We start from the raw sequence: 19,922 nt of genomic DNA, 5'->3' as shown, positions 1-19,922 counted from the left end.
GTTAGCAGCAGCTTTCTCAGTGTTGCAAGTTTTTGGTCACAGCCCATAAGTGGCAAGAGCCACTTGTCCAATGAAAGGAATTCTTATTTTTTTTTTTTTTTATAAACTCAGATTGTTACTGCAAGCTTTTGCATCCCAGTGATGAAGAATGGCAGTCATGTTTCCACCTAGTATGGTACAATTATTTGGTAGTTCTCTAGCAAGCAAGACTGTAACATCTTTCTCTTTGTTTTCTATTTTCATAATCAAATGATGAAAGATCGGTTTCCAGCCAACTCTCCAATTGTTTGGTTCACTATTTAGTGTATATTAAGTAGGATATGTGGATATGTAACAGTAAACCAACCTAGATAATGCTGTTTAAGAGTTATGTTATCTGTGTTAAAATATGTAAATGAAATATAGTGCCATCTGAAATAGATGATTGTTTTAAAGGAAGTTCTTTCCTTTTTAATGCTCAACATTTTGAAATTATGCCAAAGTTCTTCTTTACTACTTAAATTGCTATATTTCTGAGAATTGTTTTATTTTAAAATGGTCATTGAAGAAGCAAGAAAATGCAATTTTGTTTTAACAAGATGCATCTATACAAATGCCATAGGGAAAATTCACTTGAATGCTACTAGAAAGATTTATGCTCTGAAAAATGTGATTTTTTTTTTTTTTTTTCCAAGAAGAAGAAGAAGGTAGTCACATATTTGAGATGGCTTTTCTTTAAGTAGAAACGTGCAATAAAATGTTAATTTTTAATTAAGGATGTCAGATTATCTGAATGCTAATAATGAAAAGTGAAGATAATTAATGTTAATTATCTTTAACTACTAAATTTAACTGTTTACTGATTTTTATTTTCAGGCTGATATAAGAGAAAACCAGAAGAAACTGGTTGAACAATTGACTTCTTTATTAAACAATTCACCAGGACCTCCTACCAGGCGGCTCATTGCCAAGAATTTAGCAGTACTTTATAGCACTGGAGACACTTTTTCTGTTTACCAAACAATTGACAAATGCAATGAACTCATTCGAAGTAAAGATGATTCACCAAGTTATCTGCCTACGAAACTGTAAGTATTTTTTTTAACCCCAAACTTCAAATCCACTAATAGCAAGACAGACAGTTCTACGTTGTGAGAGGTTAATGTAGGAGAGGAGAAATGTCCCTCATTTCTGCCTGTTGTCCGGTAGAGCTTGGTACCATGGGACACACAGAATTTGGGAACCTCCTTGATTAGTATCATTACTGTGGGTGTATCCAGCTGTAAACAGTAATTTCTTCTTTGGTGTAACTTCTTTGACATTTTTAGACTTGACTATTACAAAGAGAAACCATCTGGAACCTGAAAGCAAATTCAAATTCCCGCTAGGTATTGTAACAATTTTATTTTAAACGTTTAGTATATGCTGCCTTCAGGGCAGAATTATGAGTGGTTAAGTACTTGTGTAGCATTTTATATATTCATTTCTGTGTCTTTACTGGAAAGTTTTATGAGTAAGAAGTTCAGCTTAATCTGTGTGTGTGGCGGGGAGGGTGCGGAAATTCTGGTCAGTACTTTACAACATAAACTGGCCTTGAAAGTTTAATAAGCTTAAAATATATTTTTTTTCCTTATTTGGAAGTTTCTTGTTATAATTCACATAAATATAAGAAAAAATGGATCACATTCAAATGCTTTAAAATCACATTACTTTTGAAACATTTAATGCAGAGGCAATTTGGTGGCTGATGAGAGTCAGAAGAGATTGCATATGTTAGAACGAAATTTGACTTACCTGGCTACCTAGTATTTACTGGATCCGCTGGAAGGAAGTGCTTTGAGTGACTTGAAAGCCAAGTTACATTTATTTAGGAGTGTAAGAATGCTAAATGCCTAAAGTCTAGTCAACAGAACAGAGAAATGTGAACTGTTACTTCAGGATGTGAAACCAAATCTTAAGGTGAAGAAATGTTATGAATAACCACCATTCCTGAAACAATTCACATCTTTCACTATAGTGAAGAAAATTAAAGATAGAAGTAGAGATAGTAAAATATCATTGTCCATTAGTGATACACTATACAAAGCAGAGCAGAATCTGTGTTCTTTGCTTTACATGCTAGTCCTATTTCTAACAACTTAAGTGAAGTTTCCTAAAAACAGATTTCGGCAAGGAGTCAGTTGTATTTTCAAATAACAATATATTTTTGTTTCCGTGTTGTTCAACTGACCTCTTGTTCAGTCTTCTGAGTTAAGAATAAATTTGCTATAAAGGGTCTAGTCCTGCAAAATAAATTACTGCAATACTACTGGCTCCTCAACAGTGAGATGCATTAACATTCTATGTGAGCTGTTGTATGGGACAGAGCTGTGAGGGTCTGCCTTGCTTCGGCTGCAAGATGCCTCACTGGAGAAAGTGGGATGGTGTCAGCATAGCAAGGAGGGCTGATGGAGTCCTCTGGCAGTAAGGCAGAAATCCAGACTCAGAAGGCAGAGAAGTAGCTGGGGGAGAGAGAGAGAGGTGTCAGTGTCCAGAATCTTGCTGGGCAGTAAGCTTACTACTGTAAGCAGTAGTGAGGAGAGGAAAGAAGAGATGAAGTGGAGGGAAAAGTAGCAGTAAAATATGGTTTACTTCAAAAAAGGTTTGGAAAAGGGAGTTCTTACAGTACTGATGCTGAGACAACAGGCTACAGAAAAATAATTGGAGCTACAGAACTCTGTTCTGAGTAAAATCTTTCATATTGGGCTGCAAGTACATGGAATACTTTGTGTTCAGTAAAGAAAGGCTGCTTTTTTTTTCCTCCCTTCTTTTTAAAAAAATCTTCATTAAAGTGTTGTCTTTGTTTCCCATCTCTCCTTATTTAGCATACATGCCCATGTTGTCTGGTAGCAACACTTCACCATCATTGTTTACAATATGTTGATTCATTTGGAAACTCCTTTAAATACAGCTTCCAGTGAATTGTTCACTTCTCTCATAAATTACCGGGTTTTTTCTTTCATGTAGGTGGAAGATTAAAGTGTTTTAGGCAAGCATTTTAAACAGAACCTTAGTTAGGTGCTCACCTCCTACTAAAATTGAGTGTGATGTGAATGCTATGTCATATCAGATAAACAGGTCATGTAGTGTAAGTGCAGCTTGTTACTTTAAATTAACAAAGTTTTTAAAATATCCACTAGGGCTGCTTTTAAACCAAAAGCATTTTGAAAGAATTTGGCTGGTCAGCAAACTCCCATAGCTGATCTCAATGCTGTTTTACCACATGTTTAAGTGTCTTTATTCTTCATTTTTGTTCATACCTCTCCAAGTACAATTGTTAAGGCAAAATTTGAGAGAAAACAACTTAAATATATCTTATAGAGAGAGCCGTATATCAGAATGGAGGCATGCTGCCAGGGAGGGAAAAACAGAGGCAAAGAGGCTTTTCTGTGCAACACTTGTATAAATTTACAGGCTTACTTGGAAACTTGTGGCTGTTTGTGATTTGACAGATAAAGTGACTCAATAGTTAACACAGTTTGGTCTTAGTGGAGAAACAGTTGTGAAAAAAAAATAAATTAGAGTCATGATATAATCCTAGAAGTCACTCAGGAACACTTCCTAAGTCCTATGCTTTGAACTTTTATAGAAACTTAAATACTGATGAGCAGAAGTAGCTGGATTCAGGTCTTTACTTGGCTAGGTGTTACTCATGAACAAATATTGCCACTTTGAACACTGATTTCTAGAAGCAACACTGATTGACTCTTTCATACAACACTTAAGCACATGGCAGTACAGCCAAACATGTAAGAGTGTTTCCAGGTTATACCATGATGTAATAAGGTAGTTCTGGTTGGCGGTTTGTTTGGTTATTTTTGTTAAATATTCTTTATCTGGATTATGATGTGAAATATATATTATTTAGTCTTAAAGCTAATTAAAGAGAGTATCTGTGACCATCAGATGCTCAATTTATTAGTAAGATTCTGCAATAGTCTTTTTATGCCCAACCACACCATTAATAAGATTAAAATCCAAACTCTGGGTGTGTACTGAGTTGGATAAAAGCAATAATGAAAGATGTTGATTTCATGAAAATAGGATTTTGGTATGATAAAAGGTAAAGAACAAGTTTTTCTTATTGTGATTTGCCACTTATGAAATTACTGTCAAATGCATTTTTCTAATTACGAATGTGTTCATTATGAGATTTTAAAATCCTTTATGTGAAACGTCAGTTTATTGGGGAATAAGTAAAATGTTGTTTTGTTGAAGGGGATGCTGAGAGTGTCACTGCATATTTAAGTAGGTCTGGCCAAAGAGTTGAAAGCTGATTGAAAATATAATTTCTTTTTTCCTTGTATTCATAAAATTAATCGGTTTAGTTATGGTTCTGTCATAAAAAAAGCAAAATGTTTTCCTTAATTAATCAAAGGAAAATACTCTTTAATTAAGCAACTCTTTCTTTTTTTTTTTTTTTTTTCCCTCAGTATTTAGCAGTTTTTGCTTTTGCTAAAGGACATGCTGATGAGCACACAGGCTCCTGTTGCCAGATATTTCATTGGAAACTAAATTCAGAATCTCTGTGTGGTGAAAAGGACATGATTTTATACTTTTATTTCCTTCAAGGTGTTTCCTTATTATGTATTGTTATACATAAATGCCAAAATTACTAGACCATTTGCAGTCTGCTTCTGACCACTGAGTTGTAAATAAACCTGTCCCTGGCTACTTTTAGCAGCATCTGCTGTAGCACAGTGCCATAGACTGCATGAGCCAGGGGATGCTTAGTTACAGAGTAATGTTAACATTTAAAAATAGATATGAAAATTTTATTCCTATCGTAAAATTTATTGGAAGATTGTATTACCTGAATTCTTGTATTTTCCAAGTTTTTCCCAACCCTTGTATGTGCATTTTTCCTAGAGTATATGTGCCACAGACAGACCTTTTTTCTTTTTCCTTCTTTTGAGAATCCACTTATATTTTTGGGACATTTGATTTAGTTATTTTATTGTTTGCCCATTGATTACATTAGTTGTCTTACTCCTTTTTATCTATTACTGCCTCCATTTTCACACATCTTTGGATTTGCTTTTGTTTTAGTGCTGCGGTTGTATGCTTGGGCTATTTATACAAAAAATTGGGAAGAATTTTGGGAAACAGTTTTACTGACACCGTTGGGAATGTGCTTAAAGCAATGAAGAATGCAGAGGTATTGGAACAGCATGTTTAAAAAATGATTGGAAAAATAATAGGATGTTTACTGTCGGTAGCTGGAGCAATGAATAGGAAAAAGTGCATGATACCAAAATATAAAAATAATTGTTGAAAGTCACAGGATAAAAATCAGTGTCTAAATTCCAGAGAATTACTAGAGAGTTAATGGATTATGACTCTAAAAGGATGATCATAACTGTTCTCAACCTGACTACATGAAAGACTTTGATAAACTAGAATATTTAATTGCCATATTAATGAGAACATTTTTGCTCCAGCTTGTACTTCATAGTTTGAGTTTTAAACTGCTAGTGAATACTTTCCAGTAGAACACAGAATTACTACTTCCACTTGCTTGTAGAGTTATAGATCAAGTTATCAGCTTTAACTCACTTCAGCATAAACAGATCTTCAGAAGTCTAAAAGACCCAGACCACTGTTTACCAATTTCAGTAGTTGGCATTTTGTATTTCCAAGGAGCTTAGGGTTACAAAACTTTAACACTTCTCTTTTTCATTTTTCAGTCTCAAGGTCGTTATGAAATCATGCTTAGTTTGCAAAATATCTTAAATGGTTTAGGAGCTGCTGCTATCCCCTGTCATAGAGATATTTACAAAGCTGCCCGATCATGTTTGACAGATCGATCCATGGCAGTCCGCTGTGCTGCTGCGAAGGTAAAGTGCTCTAATAGCTGTTTTTATTAAGTAGGCTCCTTAAATAAAATTCTGTTGTAATGGATGATGAACACAGAAGTAAATACATTGTTTACTTAGCTTTATTTCTTTGATATTGCCTTGGCAGCAAAAATTCAAGTCATTTTAGTATGAAGCAACTTTCTTACTTGGTTAGGGAGAACTCTGTATTATGTAACAAACAAAAATTTTTACTGAGTGCTTTTCCACATCAAAACATTTTTATTTCCCTTTTTTGTCTAGTGTCTTCTTGAACTTCAGAATGAAGCAGTATTCATGTGGAGTACAGACCTGGATAGTGTTGTGACCTTATGTTTTAAATCCTTTGAAGGTTCCAATTATGACGTACGATTAGCAGTTTCAAAACTTTTAGGCACAGTATTGGCTAGAGCTCTAACATCTAAACAGAAAACAGGTGAAGTATGCACTTTGTTTGCTGATTCCTCATTTGTAAAAATCTGTCACATGATAAGAAACTCTCATGTTCTGTTGAAGCCTGAAGTAAAATCGCAGTGTAAGCTCCATCTGGCTGTTCATATATCTGCTTTGGTCTTTTGTGTAAGATTTTTCTTGTGAAGTGCAGTGGTTTAGGTTGTGTTAATATATATATATATATATATGTATATATATGTATATATATGTATATGTGTAAAAAATAAAAAAGGAAAATATTTGGTGAAACTGTTTTCTCTGTTACCAGGTTGTTGTACGAAGACACATTAGTAGCCTCAAGAATTTAAAGGCAAGATTAATTTAAGCAGTGTAGAAAACAGTAAGGTTTGAGGGAGTGTCTCTGTCAAACTAAAGAGTTAAGGATATCTTCAAGCTGTTTTCTCTCAGTCATCAATCACATCTGGATTATCTAGTAGTACAAATGTGATCAGAAGCAGAAATGAGCGTGCAGTTTTGTTCACTCAACAGACCACATAACAGTTTTTGCTGACAGACAGTACTTAATCTAACTGAAGCATCCTGGCACAAAGTTAACACCTCCAATCTTCTGTACCATTCAGACTGAGCTTTTTAGTCCAATCCTAGGAGCCTAAAGGTAAATAACTAACTGTAATCTAAGCCAAATATAACAGGATGCAAAGTAAGTGTGGTTCAGACTGTTTGTTCTGCGTTTAATGGCGTCAGAGAAGACTTTCAGTGCTATAAGCAGCAAATGACAAAATTACATGCCTTTAAGCCCAACTTACTGTCTTTTAAAATTCATGAGGCTGTTTTTGCATTGGAGAGTTTAAAATCTTGATTTATAAAGTAATTTTGTAAGAATATTTTGGAGAGAATTATTGTGCTACAAAAACAATCAGCACTTACTGGGAAAAGATAAAATAATAAAAAAACCCACCCTCTGACCTCTTTATAGACTCAGTAGTTTTCTTTAATCTTTGTAAGCAATGTAGTTGTATTTCTGAAGTGCTAAGATAAGGTTGTGTAAGAAGCTCATCAACTGTTTGGTTGCTTAGTTTTAATGATTTTTATTTATTTAAGTTATTTTTAGTTAAAAACAAATTAGAGCTAAGTGAAACAGAAGCTATCTGGGGGCTAGAAGCGGGTGGGGGGCGCTGGAGGGAGCAGTACATGAAGTGCATAGTCCTGAAGATTCTGCATTTTATCTGATAACCTGCTGATATTGGGGGTTTTTATTAATTTTATTTTTGGACATGGTTATCTCAAATCCTCTCATTCCTTTTCCCATTTCAATACTTGGAAGAGAATGAAAAATGTGGTGAAAATTTTAGGTCACTTAGTTTGCACAGTGTTCAGTCATTGTGCTAAATTTGCACACACATCCCAGCATGTTAAATTAAAGTTAATAAAATTAAAGTTAATTCAGTTAATAAAATTAAAGTTAGTTAAAATTAAAGATAGAAAGTTAAATTAACTTTCCATCAAGAAATAAAACAATGGAATAGGAATTAGGGATTCATAATTTTCCTAGAAAATTATTCTCATTCTTTTGGAGAGCTAGTGTAATACTAATGTGAGATGCTTTTGTTTCTAAGAGAATGTGTGTAGCTGTGCCCTTATCTGGCTAAGCATAGCAGTAAGGTAATCAGTTGTGTCTGAAGTTGGAAGTAGAGCATTGTCTTTGGCAGTAAGCTGGAATGAGTTGAAGTCAGGGCTTTCATGAAACTTTGAGTGGCAGAAGTAGGCCATACAGAGCTTTTTGCAAAGGGACTTTAGATTAGATGGTAAATATGGAGAGAGAGTAAATGTATGTATACATAGTAGGTGATGGCCTAAACTGTTTAAAGATAGCTGAAGCAGAAAAACTTGACAAATACTGTGGTTTTCTGGAGCACTGAGTACTAAAATGTCTTAGTTTCTGTTGTGAAATTATGTTCAAACCGTATTTGGATTTGATTGTGCTGCTGAATTTGTGCAAACTGTTTTTTTTTGAAAATGATTGGATTTGAAACTTTTTTTCTAAAATGTAGCAAGTTTTACAGAGCTCTTCCTCTAAAGATTTACATCTACTCTTAGCATCCACCAGGCATAACTTCCGCAGAATCTCTTTGGAAGAAGTGATGGAGCTATTGGGAACTGGCTTTCTACGTGGAAGTTGTGGATTTCTACGAGCCAGTGGTGATATGTTGAAAGGGACCAGTTCAGTCAGCAGAGATGTTAGAATTGGAGTCACCCAGGTTTGGATTACGTTAGTTATGATTTTCTGAGATTGCTAAACACTCCTATAATAACTGTTTTGCTCTCCGTGTATCTCTTATTTCATCCTTTTTTGTTGTATCTGTGATGAAATGTATGTACTTTAAAATAAGAATTTATATCTTTAGATATGCTAGAAAGAAAGAAAATATTTCTGATGTTGCTTATAGTTTACCTGATAGATTGAAATTCTGAAAATTAAATAAGTATTACTTGTGAAAGATTCACATGATATGAATTTCAAGTAATATATATAAAAGTACTTTCCTCAAATTTTTAATTTACAACTTAGTACCTTATATCTAAAAATTAAAGGGAGAAGTTACAAGAACTCTTTGAACTTGGGATAGTTTCCTTCTATATAGGGACATTCCCAGTCATGTTCTGAAGGAATGGTTCTGCTTTGAGTAAATGCATGAAAAAATAAGGAAAACAGAATTTAGTGGAAAAAAAAAACAAATTTCGCTGTATTCCAGGATGTGCAGTTAGAGGATAGAATCTTGTTAACTGATCAGGACTGAAGTCATACCATATAGTGCATGCTGGTAAAAACAGTATAAATTTTTCAGATAATATCAGATTGGCTTGTTCCTGTAAATATTATCTTAAACAGCATTTACATGCCAGGACTTAGATATTCAAATGTTAAACCTGTGAATCAAGATTAAAGATCATGATGAATATTTACATATCAAACAGCTGTTATTATTTTACTATGTTACAGTCCCCACAGCTATTTGATACGTCACCTTTGTCAGTAATAGAGGTTTTCAGTGCGTTTCAACTTCTGCAGTGCATAAAATCTGTAAATTATCTTGAATTACTGATAGAAGCTGCCGGACTTTGCACTGAAACAGAAAAGGTGCTCACAAATTGTCTTCTATGCTCAGATCATGCTGTGTGGAAGCATTAACTTCTGGCAGAGAGACAGAAAAGCTGGGGAACAATAATACCTTGACAATTATTTACCTAGAAAATGCGTGCCAGACTCCTAGGGTGTTTCATATACATGGTGGTTTTATTAGTTTTCCAGGAATAGATCTCTCTGTTCAGTGTTTTGACTGTTTGTATTGGTTTTTGGAGGTCATCTTCTTCTTCATGCCTTTCTACATTAACACAGTAGTACCTGAGCTAGATGGTACACTCTGGCTGTATCAGAACAGTTAAAATAGTGCAATGTTTCTGTAAGAAAAAACTTGAGAAATTATGCATATATCAGTTCCTATGAGTAGAAAACACTTGCAGTTATAACATGAATTAATTATTACCTGAATTTCAGGTTGTTATAAAAATTAAAAAAAATAAATCCACTGAAGATGACTTCTTATATATGGAAGAAGAATTTATGTTTGTTCAAGTTGTAGTTCAAAATGTAGCCATGGCAGTATGACTCTTCACAAATCTGTTCATCCTGTTAAATTCCTCAGTTTTCAAATCTGTAAAACAGGGGTAGTGTACTGGTACATTATGAAACCTAAGTAATATTTGCCAAAAGCTATTGGATGCTTTCAGGATCTAATAGTACAATTTCTCTTACCTGAATAATTTAATTGTTCATCTTAGACACAAGACAACATATATATGAGGCAAATATAGAAGTTCATTGGTATGGGTGGTAGTTGTGAACTTTCTTACGAGGAATTTTGTGTGTTCATTTGCATATTCTCATTTTTTTGTATTCCCTTTTCTTGATGGTAGCACATCTATTCTTTAAAAAGAATCCAACACATGCTCATGGAAGGCATTTGTAAGAGAGCATATTATGTGGCAAAATAAATGGTCTTGTGGTGATTAGATTTGTAAAGTGACTCTGCATTCTTCCTCTTTGTGACAAACATAGTCTTTTTATGGTACCTCCATTTCAAGGCAAGCAATTAAAATTCATTGAGATGAAGAGCAGCGCTCGGGGGCTGCAAATATTCCCTAATTCAAAGCCTATAATAACAAAATTCTCTCAGGGTTATGGGTTATGGTTTTGTAACATAGTAGTTCTTAAAATGCATTCATACATTAAATTTGGGTTCCACGTGCAGAATGTTAAATAGCTAGAAGCTGTTGTTCAGTGAGACCAACCAATGTTTTACATAACAAGTGCCTGTGCAGCATAAACTGCCATTTCTCACACTCTGGGATGAAATAACATGGGCAAGCAGCTTGAATTAATTTACAGTCAAAGCAGGCTGTAATATTGCTAGTACAGTTTTGATAGTTATTTAAATTACTTAAATAGACCCCAAAAATTATAGCTACCTGAAAGTGAGAACATATGTGATGTATGGATGCATAAAAGTAATCCCAGTTCAGTGACATTCTAGTTGTGGCAATGTGCAGAGATTAAAAAAAAAAAAATATATATATATATATGTGGGATAGCTGGCAGCGGTTTCCCAGATGATTTTGCTCTAAAATATGGCTTCTTTTCAAATCTCTTCCAGGCATATGTGGTATTTGTCTCTACATTAGGAGCACAATGGCTTGAAAGGAACTTCTCTGCCTTCCTTTCCCATATTCTAGATCTCGTGTCTCAGTCTCACCCTAAGGCTATTCAGAGTCAGATGGATGCTATCGGCTGTCGCCGCTGTATTTCATTTATCCTTCGAGCTACAGTAGGAGGCCTTCTTGGGGAAAAAGCTCAAATTGCAGCTGCCAAGGAGATTTGTCAGGCCATCTGGAAACTGAAGAAAGTTGTGGGTATGGGTCTAACAAGATTATCCATTTGGGCCTCTGTTTTTCCTTTTTTAAGTTATTGTCCAACTTCCTAATCCAGAGACTGCAGAAATAGCATATATAGTGCAGATTTATTACCATAATAATGTAGAAGGCTTTTGATAGACAGCCTTGTTTTTAACTTGCGCTGGTTATTTATTTGTGTGTGTCTGTTTAGGCATGTGTGTACCCACACAATTGTAAACATCTTTTTTTAACACTTTCCTGGTGAATATAATTTTAACCAGTTACAAATATAATAAAATAATAAATATATGCAGTAATAAAATACAGTCGGTATTGTAAAATGCATTAAATTTGCAGTTAATATGTAGCCAGATTCTGCCTTCCTGTTCAGAGCAGGTGACGCTATTGATAGTTCAAAAAAGAAGCATTTATTCCTAATTGACAAAATGAGCATTTCTCCTTGAGAAAATAGATCTCTTGTGTGATAAAGCCTTGTACACAGCTTTTTATAAAGCTGCTGATCTCCCACCGTCGTCCTTGTAGGCGAAAAGAAAGAGAATGCTGCGCATAACCAGTCGTCCCTGGTGTACAACTGCATATGCTGGTATCCTCGTTAAAAATCTAAATGTTAAAAGTCTAAACTGACATAATCATTTGTGTCTCAAAAGATGAACTTCCAAAAAACTCCAACATTTTCCCTCCCTCTTTATTCCCCACCTTCTCTTTCACTTTCTTTTGCACTATTTCATTCTTTCCTTTTTTTTTTCCTACTATGTAGTAAAATCTGGCAAGTTGTATCAAGTAGGACTTCTTCAAGTTACTTTTGATGAGGCCAAGAATAGCATGCTTCTTACTAGCCAGTGTTCCCCATTACTTAAAGATAAGCAATTTGGTAGTTTCCATTTTATCTACCCTCTTGCCCTCACAGACATTACTACACTATCCATTTGAGTAACAGAAGTGTACTTGTCTCAGTGAAGGTAAACCTTTATGAAAACAGTTTGGTCAGTGATAAAAATGGTAGATAAAAGCTCATTTGGTAATATAAACAACTTTCTATAACAAAAATCCTTTTTCTGATCTGTTTGTTTCACTTTGATAATGATTTCATGGGAGTCTTCCTATATTGCGTTATCAGATGCTGCACTGAGTGACAATAACTTGGAAACAAGAATTAATACAACAGATGTAACAGCAAGTCAACATGTGCTTGTGTGTGCGCTTCAGGAACTTGGAAGTCTCATCCATGGCTTAGGAACGACAGCAGCACCCTTACTGCAAGACTCCAGTACAGGTACAACCCCTGAATTATTTTGTGGATCAGAGTACAAAATACATTCTTTTGTTCTCTGTGATCTTCTCTGGTTTCTTGTGGCTAGACTGTCAGTTCTTTCAAATCTGTTGGGATCCAATGTCTGGCATTGTCTATAGCAATCTTTCTTCTGGAGTACAGTTTTCTCACCTGGACCTTTATGCTGCTTCTAGAAAGTCCTAAGGTGTTTTACAGAGTTCTGTATCTTCTCTGGCCTGTACTAGTATGTTTATTAACAAAAAAAAAAATCAACATCAAATTTAACTCTATTAAGGGCTATATTTAAAGTACAACACTTCATAACATTTATAGTAGATCAGTTTGATTGAGCTGGGTATCTTCATCTACCTTTCTTGTTTTAATTTAGCAGCAGTGGGAATTTTTTTTTGTGGATGGATTGAAGTGGACATCTGTTTCCACTGCATGGATTTCTGGTTCCTTGAGAATACTTACAGACATTTGCTATGCATGTTGGTGAATAAATGCATAATATGTTGGGTTTTCTCAATACTGTTACTTTTCACTCAGGGTAACTTGTTTTGGAAAGATATTGAAGTACTTAAATTTGATAAGAAATATTTCACAATAAAAATCAGTAGTACTTTTTAAAGAGAAGTACTGAAACTGGATAGTGGTATGTTCACCAGTCTTCTGTATACATTTTTGCTTGCTTGACAATCTGCTTTCCTGTTTCTTAAGTGTATTTATGCATTTTATTTTTCAGGAGTTCTGGAAGCAGTAATTTCTGTTATTCTTCATCCCAGCATTTCAGTTAGGCTAACAGCAGCTTGGTGTTTACGCTGTATTGCAGTAGCATTGCCCTCCTATGTGTCCCTACTGTTGGATCGTTGCATTGAACGTCTTAGTGCATTGAAATCCTCCCCAGAAGCAGTAACTGGCTACAGTTTTGCTGTTGCTGCTTTACTGGGTGCAGTAAAAGACTGTCCTTTAGGAATTCCGCATGGAAAAGGGAAGGTATGGTCTGAATGCTTTACTTATAGGCAGTTCTTTGATGTTTTTGCAATAGTACTTGCATGTATTTTTTATGACATGATCACATAACCCAATGCACTGATGAGATACTTTCTTTCCTCAAGAAGGGGATTTTGAAACATATCATAACTCAAGTAAGTGTTTTTCTCACCTGTGTCAGGATTGTGAATTTCTCAGGAAACGTCACCAATTATTTATTAACCACTCATACTGCTCCCTTTTCTAGTGCAGAAGTTTGTTAGAGGAGAAGCTTGTTTGTTGTCTTGGGATGGGGATCAATTCTGTGGAGCTGTAGTGACTTACATCGAACAGTCTAAGAAAAGGCTTACCTGGAGAAGACATTTCTTGCGTAGAGTTACGTTTTTCAGAATTTCAAACTAAATTCTTTACAGCAAGATGAAAACTTTCTGCAAATCTGGCCCAGTTTGACATTGGCTAAAATTAGGAAGCTGACATTTCAGCAGTGTTAAGGGTGAGAAAAGGCTAGTTTGGAGTACATAACAGCTGAAATCTGTCAGATTTTGCCAAAAGATCTTTCTTTTATAAAAAAAAAAAAAATTAGAAGTATAATACAGTATTACACAGGCTGTGATGTTAGAAATAAGTTTTCTGTAAGGGAACTCGTTCAACTACAGATTAAGCCAAATTAATATTTCCCAGGCCTGTCAATGACAGTCCAGTGTACAGTTTAGTCAGTGCTTACACCAATAACAGCAATTATATATAATCTTGAAAATCTTCGGTCAAGTCCAAGAAAATCTCTGATCGCAGATAGATGCTTTCATTTTGTTATACAGAATTTAACAGAAACCTATTTCTTGCATTAACATAGTTTTAAGGTGCTTGTACCAATCTCTCCACTAGCGCAGCTCGGATATACCGTGTTCTGAAGTTTTAGGGATATGCGGATGTAGAAATACAAACCAGGAGAAGAAGCTGTTTCCATCTCTAATGAGAACTTTATCCGTGGAGTTACTCACAGTTGGAAAACCATGGTGCAACACAAATGTCAGCAGTACATGCTAAATATCTGCATGATGTAGAAACTGACTTTCTCAGTTCTGAAAATACCTGTTTCGGAGCCAGTGGACACTAGAGAAGAAGTGGCACACTTTGACACAAGGATTATGGGTTTTTTTATTATTATTACGCTACTGTAAGATGAAAGGAATGCTTTAGTACATTTGGAAAAATATCCCTTGCAGTGATTCTAGCCCACCCTTTCCGCATTGTTGAATACTAACAGTTCCACGCCACTCCTCAACAGACATTGCTAGCTACAGTTCTCAACATTCAAAGTCCCAACTGCTGATGAAACAATTTATAAATGTAAAAAAACCCAAACCCTGTTTTTCTTAGTTTTTAAAAACTTTTCCTTGTGGTTACTGAAAGACCCTGGGGAAAGAACAAAATGAATATTGTTTGCCCAGTTATGTAGATAAGAAGTGCCATTCAAGTACTATACACCTAAGCAGAGCTAAAGTTTCTATTTAACAGAGAAACGTAATTCTTAACAAAGATTTCTTTTAGAGGAATAGAATAGGATAAAATAGGGCCAGGAGGAGGTATGGGAGGGCATGGAAAAGTGTGGGAGAAACACTGTATTCTGTACTAAGCTGGCAGGGGGGAGAACAGAGGAGTTGACAAAAGCCCTTTTCCATTCTCTCCCAGGAACACTGCCAGATTCCAGAGTAGCTCCTCTTCTGAGGAGCTGAAAGAGACCAGTGTTAATAGAGCAGTTTTGAAAAGGAAATATCAAATGTAGACAGTAGTGACCTGGACAGAAGCTGTTTTATATTAATGCATTTTCCTTTGAGAGAGCAGTTAGAGTTGCAGGAGGAACCTATTCAAGAAAACAAAATAATTAGTGGGTCTGTACGTATTTAGCATTCCATACTAGTGCTTATACTTCAGTTAAAAAAAAAAATGCTTCAGAAATAAGACATTTCTCCTATTACATAGAGAGAAAAATTGTCAGAAATCATCAAATGAAATCTGTTCTAGAATGTTTGTTTTACAGGTAATTTAAATATACTAAGATGTTAGTGATTTTTAGTATTATAATTTAACAAGGGCACTGCTTTAATTTTAGAATAAAATATTTTAACTCCATCAGGAACCTATAAAAATAAATTTCTTCATTTGCAACCACCTGAAAACATTACAGAATTGGGAAAACTAATATTTTCAGTCTGTTAATATTTCATTAAGTTTCGGAAGTGTACAAATTTCAAACTTTTATGTGCAAACTTTCCTGACATTTTATAAGCGTGCAAATAAATTTTAGAAGGATGTTGTCTATACTGTACAAATAAATTATAGTGTGCAAAATAATTTTAGAAGGATGTTGTCTATACTAAGGCTTTTAATGATATTTTTGATAATGACACTGCTTACTTGTAATACTAATTTATAAGCAGTTTGTTTTGGTGACCAGACATAATGCAAGATGTAGGAAATAGTTTTTAGCATATGTGAAACATAATTGAAGGGAACCATTTCAGGATACTTTCAGCATTTGTAGCCATACTGTGGTAATTGTCCGTGGTCAGAATGTGTGTTCCTCCATGTAAATTCTAGTTAGCGGGTCCTCGGGTAAGGAGCACAGATTATCACTTTGCATTTAGCTTGTAGTCGTAGTCATATGCAATTATTGTGGAGAAGCTAAGATAGGATTAATTCTGTCTATCCTATTGCAACTTGTTTGTTTAATCAGTCCATTTGTTGATTTAAAAACTATCAGCAAGAAAGATAGATCTTATTCTAAAACAAAGATAAAAAGATTGTTGGCCCTTCTTGCCGCTTCTGAGCTCCAATTCATATGCTTCATGCTATCCTTTTTCTATGTAATGACATAAATAGAGAACACTTCTATCCTTGCAGTGCTTATTACTGTGAGAATTACCAGCTCTCATTTTACTGCTGATGAAAGATGACCAAGCAGCAGAGTAACTTACCTAGTACCCCACAGGACTGTTGAAGCTGTCCCAGACTAGTACTGAAGTCAGTCACTGCAACTCCATGAGCCTAACTTAATTGCTATAGTGAGAGGAAGATGCCATTCTGTTTGGGGACACTGAAATAGGCTTAAATATCACAACAAATAGTATTGAAAAAACATTTGGAAGTTACTAAGATGCTGATGCTCTGTTTTTAACTTTGAAGGTAATCATGACAGCAGCGGAGGATTTGTTGTGTTCTGCTTCTCAAAACAGTCGCATTGCACTGCAGCGAACACAGGCTGGATGGCTGCTGATAGCCGCCCTCATGACATTAGGTAGTAGCTTTCTACAGTTTTACATTAAGCTGTTTTGTGTTCTGCCTCTGACTTTGGTTCACTTGACGTTTCATTTAATTTACCACTGCGAAATAATTCTAAAAAACTCAAATGTTAATTGGAATCTTTTGAAAAAATTTCTAAAATAAAAATGTAATTTCTTTCAAATTTACTGTAAGTTCATTGGGAGCGATGTCTGAAAAGCAATCACTGAGTGGGACCGCTACTAATTAAATGTAGAAGATAAATTTCAAAGTCAATATAATCGAATGTCTTTGTGGTCATGAAGAATTACACTGATACTGTTTAACATCTATCCCAGCACAAAATGAGCTAATCACTTATATTGCCCTCTTGTCAGGCATTTGAAACCTTACAGAGCTTTCTGATATTTATTAGTGGTCAGATTATTGGCTGTGATCACTAAATTACTAATGAAGAATGTATTTTATCTGTTTTATTCATATTTTTAAGGCATCTTTCATGTTTTCAGTTATTACTTTTGCTCAACAGCTCCCAGATTTTCCTTAGATTAGGGAAAACACACCTTGTGCATTAACCTTTAACAGATGTTTGCTTTTCTGAATATCAATATTGTTTATTATATCTCTTTTATGCTGGTGATCCACCAGCATAAGTACAGGGTCTGTACTTGGTAAAACAGAGATTATAGTTGGCTTGGTGGCATACTAGTAAATATGTTGATGAGTATGTAGTTATGTATGAAAATGGAGTACCAAGACAATAAACATTTGAGAAATTATGTATGAGAAGGCTGGGAAAGTAGCATAAAGTTTTGTTCACAGCTGTAAAGATTTTGTAAACACAGAAAAAAGAAACAAAGAGAAAATTTATTTTTATTAATCCTTATATTGGCATGACAACTGTCAATGTTTGCAGGTCCTGCAGTTGTCCAACACCATCTGCCACGAATGCTGTTACTGTGGAAGTGCATCTTTCCATCATCCCCTACAGACCTAGAAACAGAGAAGACACGAGGAGATTCATTTACCTGGCAAGTAACACTGGAAGGTCGTGCTGGTGCTCTCTGTGGTAAGCAGGATTTACTGTGTCTTTCACTGCATATTTATAGTTGGGCTGATTATTTTTCCTTCTGAAAGAACAATGATACTTCATACAGAGTTTTTTCACTGGATGGTCAAGGATGTATTCACTTCCCATCATACCTGCTTGTCTGTATGTACTTACATACACACATATATATATACACACACACACGTGTTTCATTTTTGTAAAAAACAAACAAAAAAACCCAAGAGGGCTTTTCCTCTTGTTCTTCCAATCACTTGATTTTCAATAAGTAAATGATATCAGGAAGGTAGCTTCTCTTCTCTTGTTTAACATACGTATCACAGTAATGAATGAAGACCTAAACCAGGGTATAGTCTGTTTGGTTTTGTTTTTTTTTTTTTCCAAAACAGTCTTATATTTGGTAAATAGCAGTTCTGTTTCCTAATAGGTAAAGTACTGTAAGCAAAATAGAATTGGTGAGTCAAACACACACATGTGTGAGAGTGGAAAGACTCAGGTAAATATTACAATAAGGATGTTGCAATTCTCAGTCAGTGAAGAGCACTATGTATTTGGCTGCTGTCTGGTAGGTTGCAATTTTTCATCATGAAACACTGTGATTAGGTTTCCAAGAGATGACTCCAGTGATCTTCAAATAGTTAATGTGTTTCAGTCATGTATTTTAGAGTACTAAAGGGTCCTTTGCACTGCAGAAATGTGAACCATAGTACAGTGGTCACCTCTCTCACTATTAAAATCTATCAGAAAGTGTGGAACTCAATAGTAATTTCATTTTAGAAGTAACCTAAACAGTTAACCTCTAAATATTTTTTTTTCTTTTGGAAATAGGTCTTTAGTACTGTATATTCTCTAAGTGATTTTTGAAAATTAAACCCAAGTTTAATTTTCTGTAAATAATGAAAAAGACTTGTGTACATAGAAGTTGTTTCTGAAATTTAGCATAATTACTGTATTTTAAGTAGAAAACTAGCAAAGCAAGCAGTAGGTCATCTGAATATCATCCTTCTCCCATTTTTTTCTTTTTTTTATTATTATCATGAAGTTGAGTCATATCCCATAACTCAATTCATGACAAAAAGCAAAAAATTCTTGAACTTACTTATGCAATTAAAACTCAGAATATGAACGTCCAAGTTGAGACACCAAAACAGTACATCTGTAAATACGACTTCTTAAATTTGAGGTTTTTATCAGTTTCTTAAATTATTGGTCAAAATATTTGAAATTTTTTTTGCATGCTTTCTTCTACTTTTAAATTATTAGTGAGGTAATAATGTGATTACTTCACTAATGTGATTTTTTTTCTTCTAGATATCTCTAAGTAAGTTAAAATCCAATTACTTTTCTAGCTATCAAAAGCTTTGTTTCCCACTGTGCTGGTCTTCTTACGGATGAAGTTGTTCGGAGACTTCTTCCTCCTCTCCCAAGTGCTGTTGATTTATTGACACAGTAAGTGTGTGTATAAAACTGTTAAATGAGATTCTGGTCTTGAAAAGCTACAGAGTAATCTTCTTGTACTTGATTTAGTGCACTTTCTAAAGAACTTTCTTTTCAAGGTACAAGGATAGAATTCAGCTGTGTAGCTGAAGACTTTAGCTGGCATAATAATGTGTCTTGCAGATTTCAGTATCGTGAAAAAGCTAGGGGAGAAATTATTGCGTAGTTTTGTTGAGTTAGTGTTTTTATTCTGCTTTTTAGATCAAACATACAAATTCATTGTTATGCATGGTCATTTTTTATAAAATAAAAAACAAAGTTCAAGAATACACTTGGACAGAAGGTTTTAGACATGGGCATTTTTTATATTTAGATTCAGAGCTAAGATAGAATTATAATTTTTAACCTTTTGCCTTCAGAATACGTAGTGATTTAGAGTATTTGGGCTCTAATCTCTAATTTACAGAGATATATCCGCAAAAAGGTTAATTGTAATAAATATAGCTACAATCAAAGGAAATAGAAAACTTTGTTTATTTCTCTAGTATTAAATAAAAATAATGACTGGGAATGGAGAACAGACATTCTGTCAATGTGTGAAATAAATTGTTTTGCTTCTACTGTTGGTAATGCA

General features: G+C 34.6%; 1 protein-coding gene across 9 annotated transcripts in view; it reads left to right on the top strand.

Moving 5' to 3' along the window:
* HEATR5A (HEAT repeat containing 5A) overlaps positions 1-19,922 on the top strand; it is a 66,713-nt gene that overhangs the window by 11,616 nt on the left and 35,175 nt on the right. For all 9 annotated transcript variants that reach the window (XM_042790561.1, XM_042790560.1, XM_042790559.1 and 6 more), the window contains 11 exons: positions 856-1,067; positions 5,068-5,176; positions 5,706-5,855; positions 6,117-6,288; positions 8,364-8,524; positions 10,979-11,234; positions 12,355-12,510; positions 13,253-13,503; positions 16,687-16,798; positions 17,699-17,851; positions 19,201-19,300. In XM_042790561.1, the coding sequence (XP_042646495.1) occupies positions 856-1,067; positions 5,068-5,176; positions 5,706-5,855; positions 6,117-6,288; positions 8,364-8,524; positions 10,979-11,234; positions 12,355-12,510; positions 13,253-13,503; positions 16,687-16,798; positions 17,699-17,851; positions 19,201-19,300 (1,832 nt within the window). The remainder of the gene's footprint in view (positions 1-855; positions 1,068-5,067; positions 5,177-5,705; positions 5,856-6,116; positions 6,289-8,363; positions 8,525-10,978; positions 11,235-12,354; positions 12,511-13,252; positions 13,504-16,686; positions 16,799-17,698; positions 17,852-19,200; positions 19,301-19,922) is intronic.

The sequence above is a fragment of the Tyto alba genome, unplaced genomic scaffold, assembly GCF_018691265.1.
Source record: "Tyto alba isolate M040663 unplaced genomic scaffold, T.alba_DEE_v4.0 Super-Scaffold_18, whole genome shotgun sequence".
Lineage (NCBI taxonomy): Eukaryota > Metazoa > Chordata > Aves > Strigiformes > Tytonidae > Tyto > Tyto alba.
The sequence above is the reverse complement of the archived record's forward strand: the minus strand, read 5'-3'. Positions and strand labels throughout refer to the sequence as shown.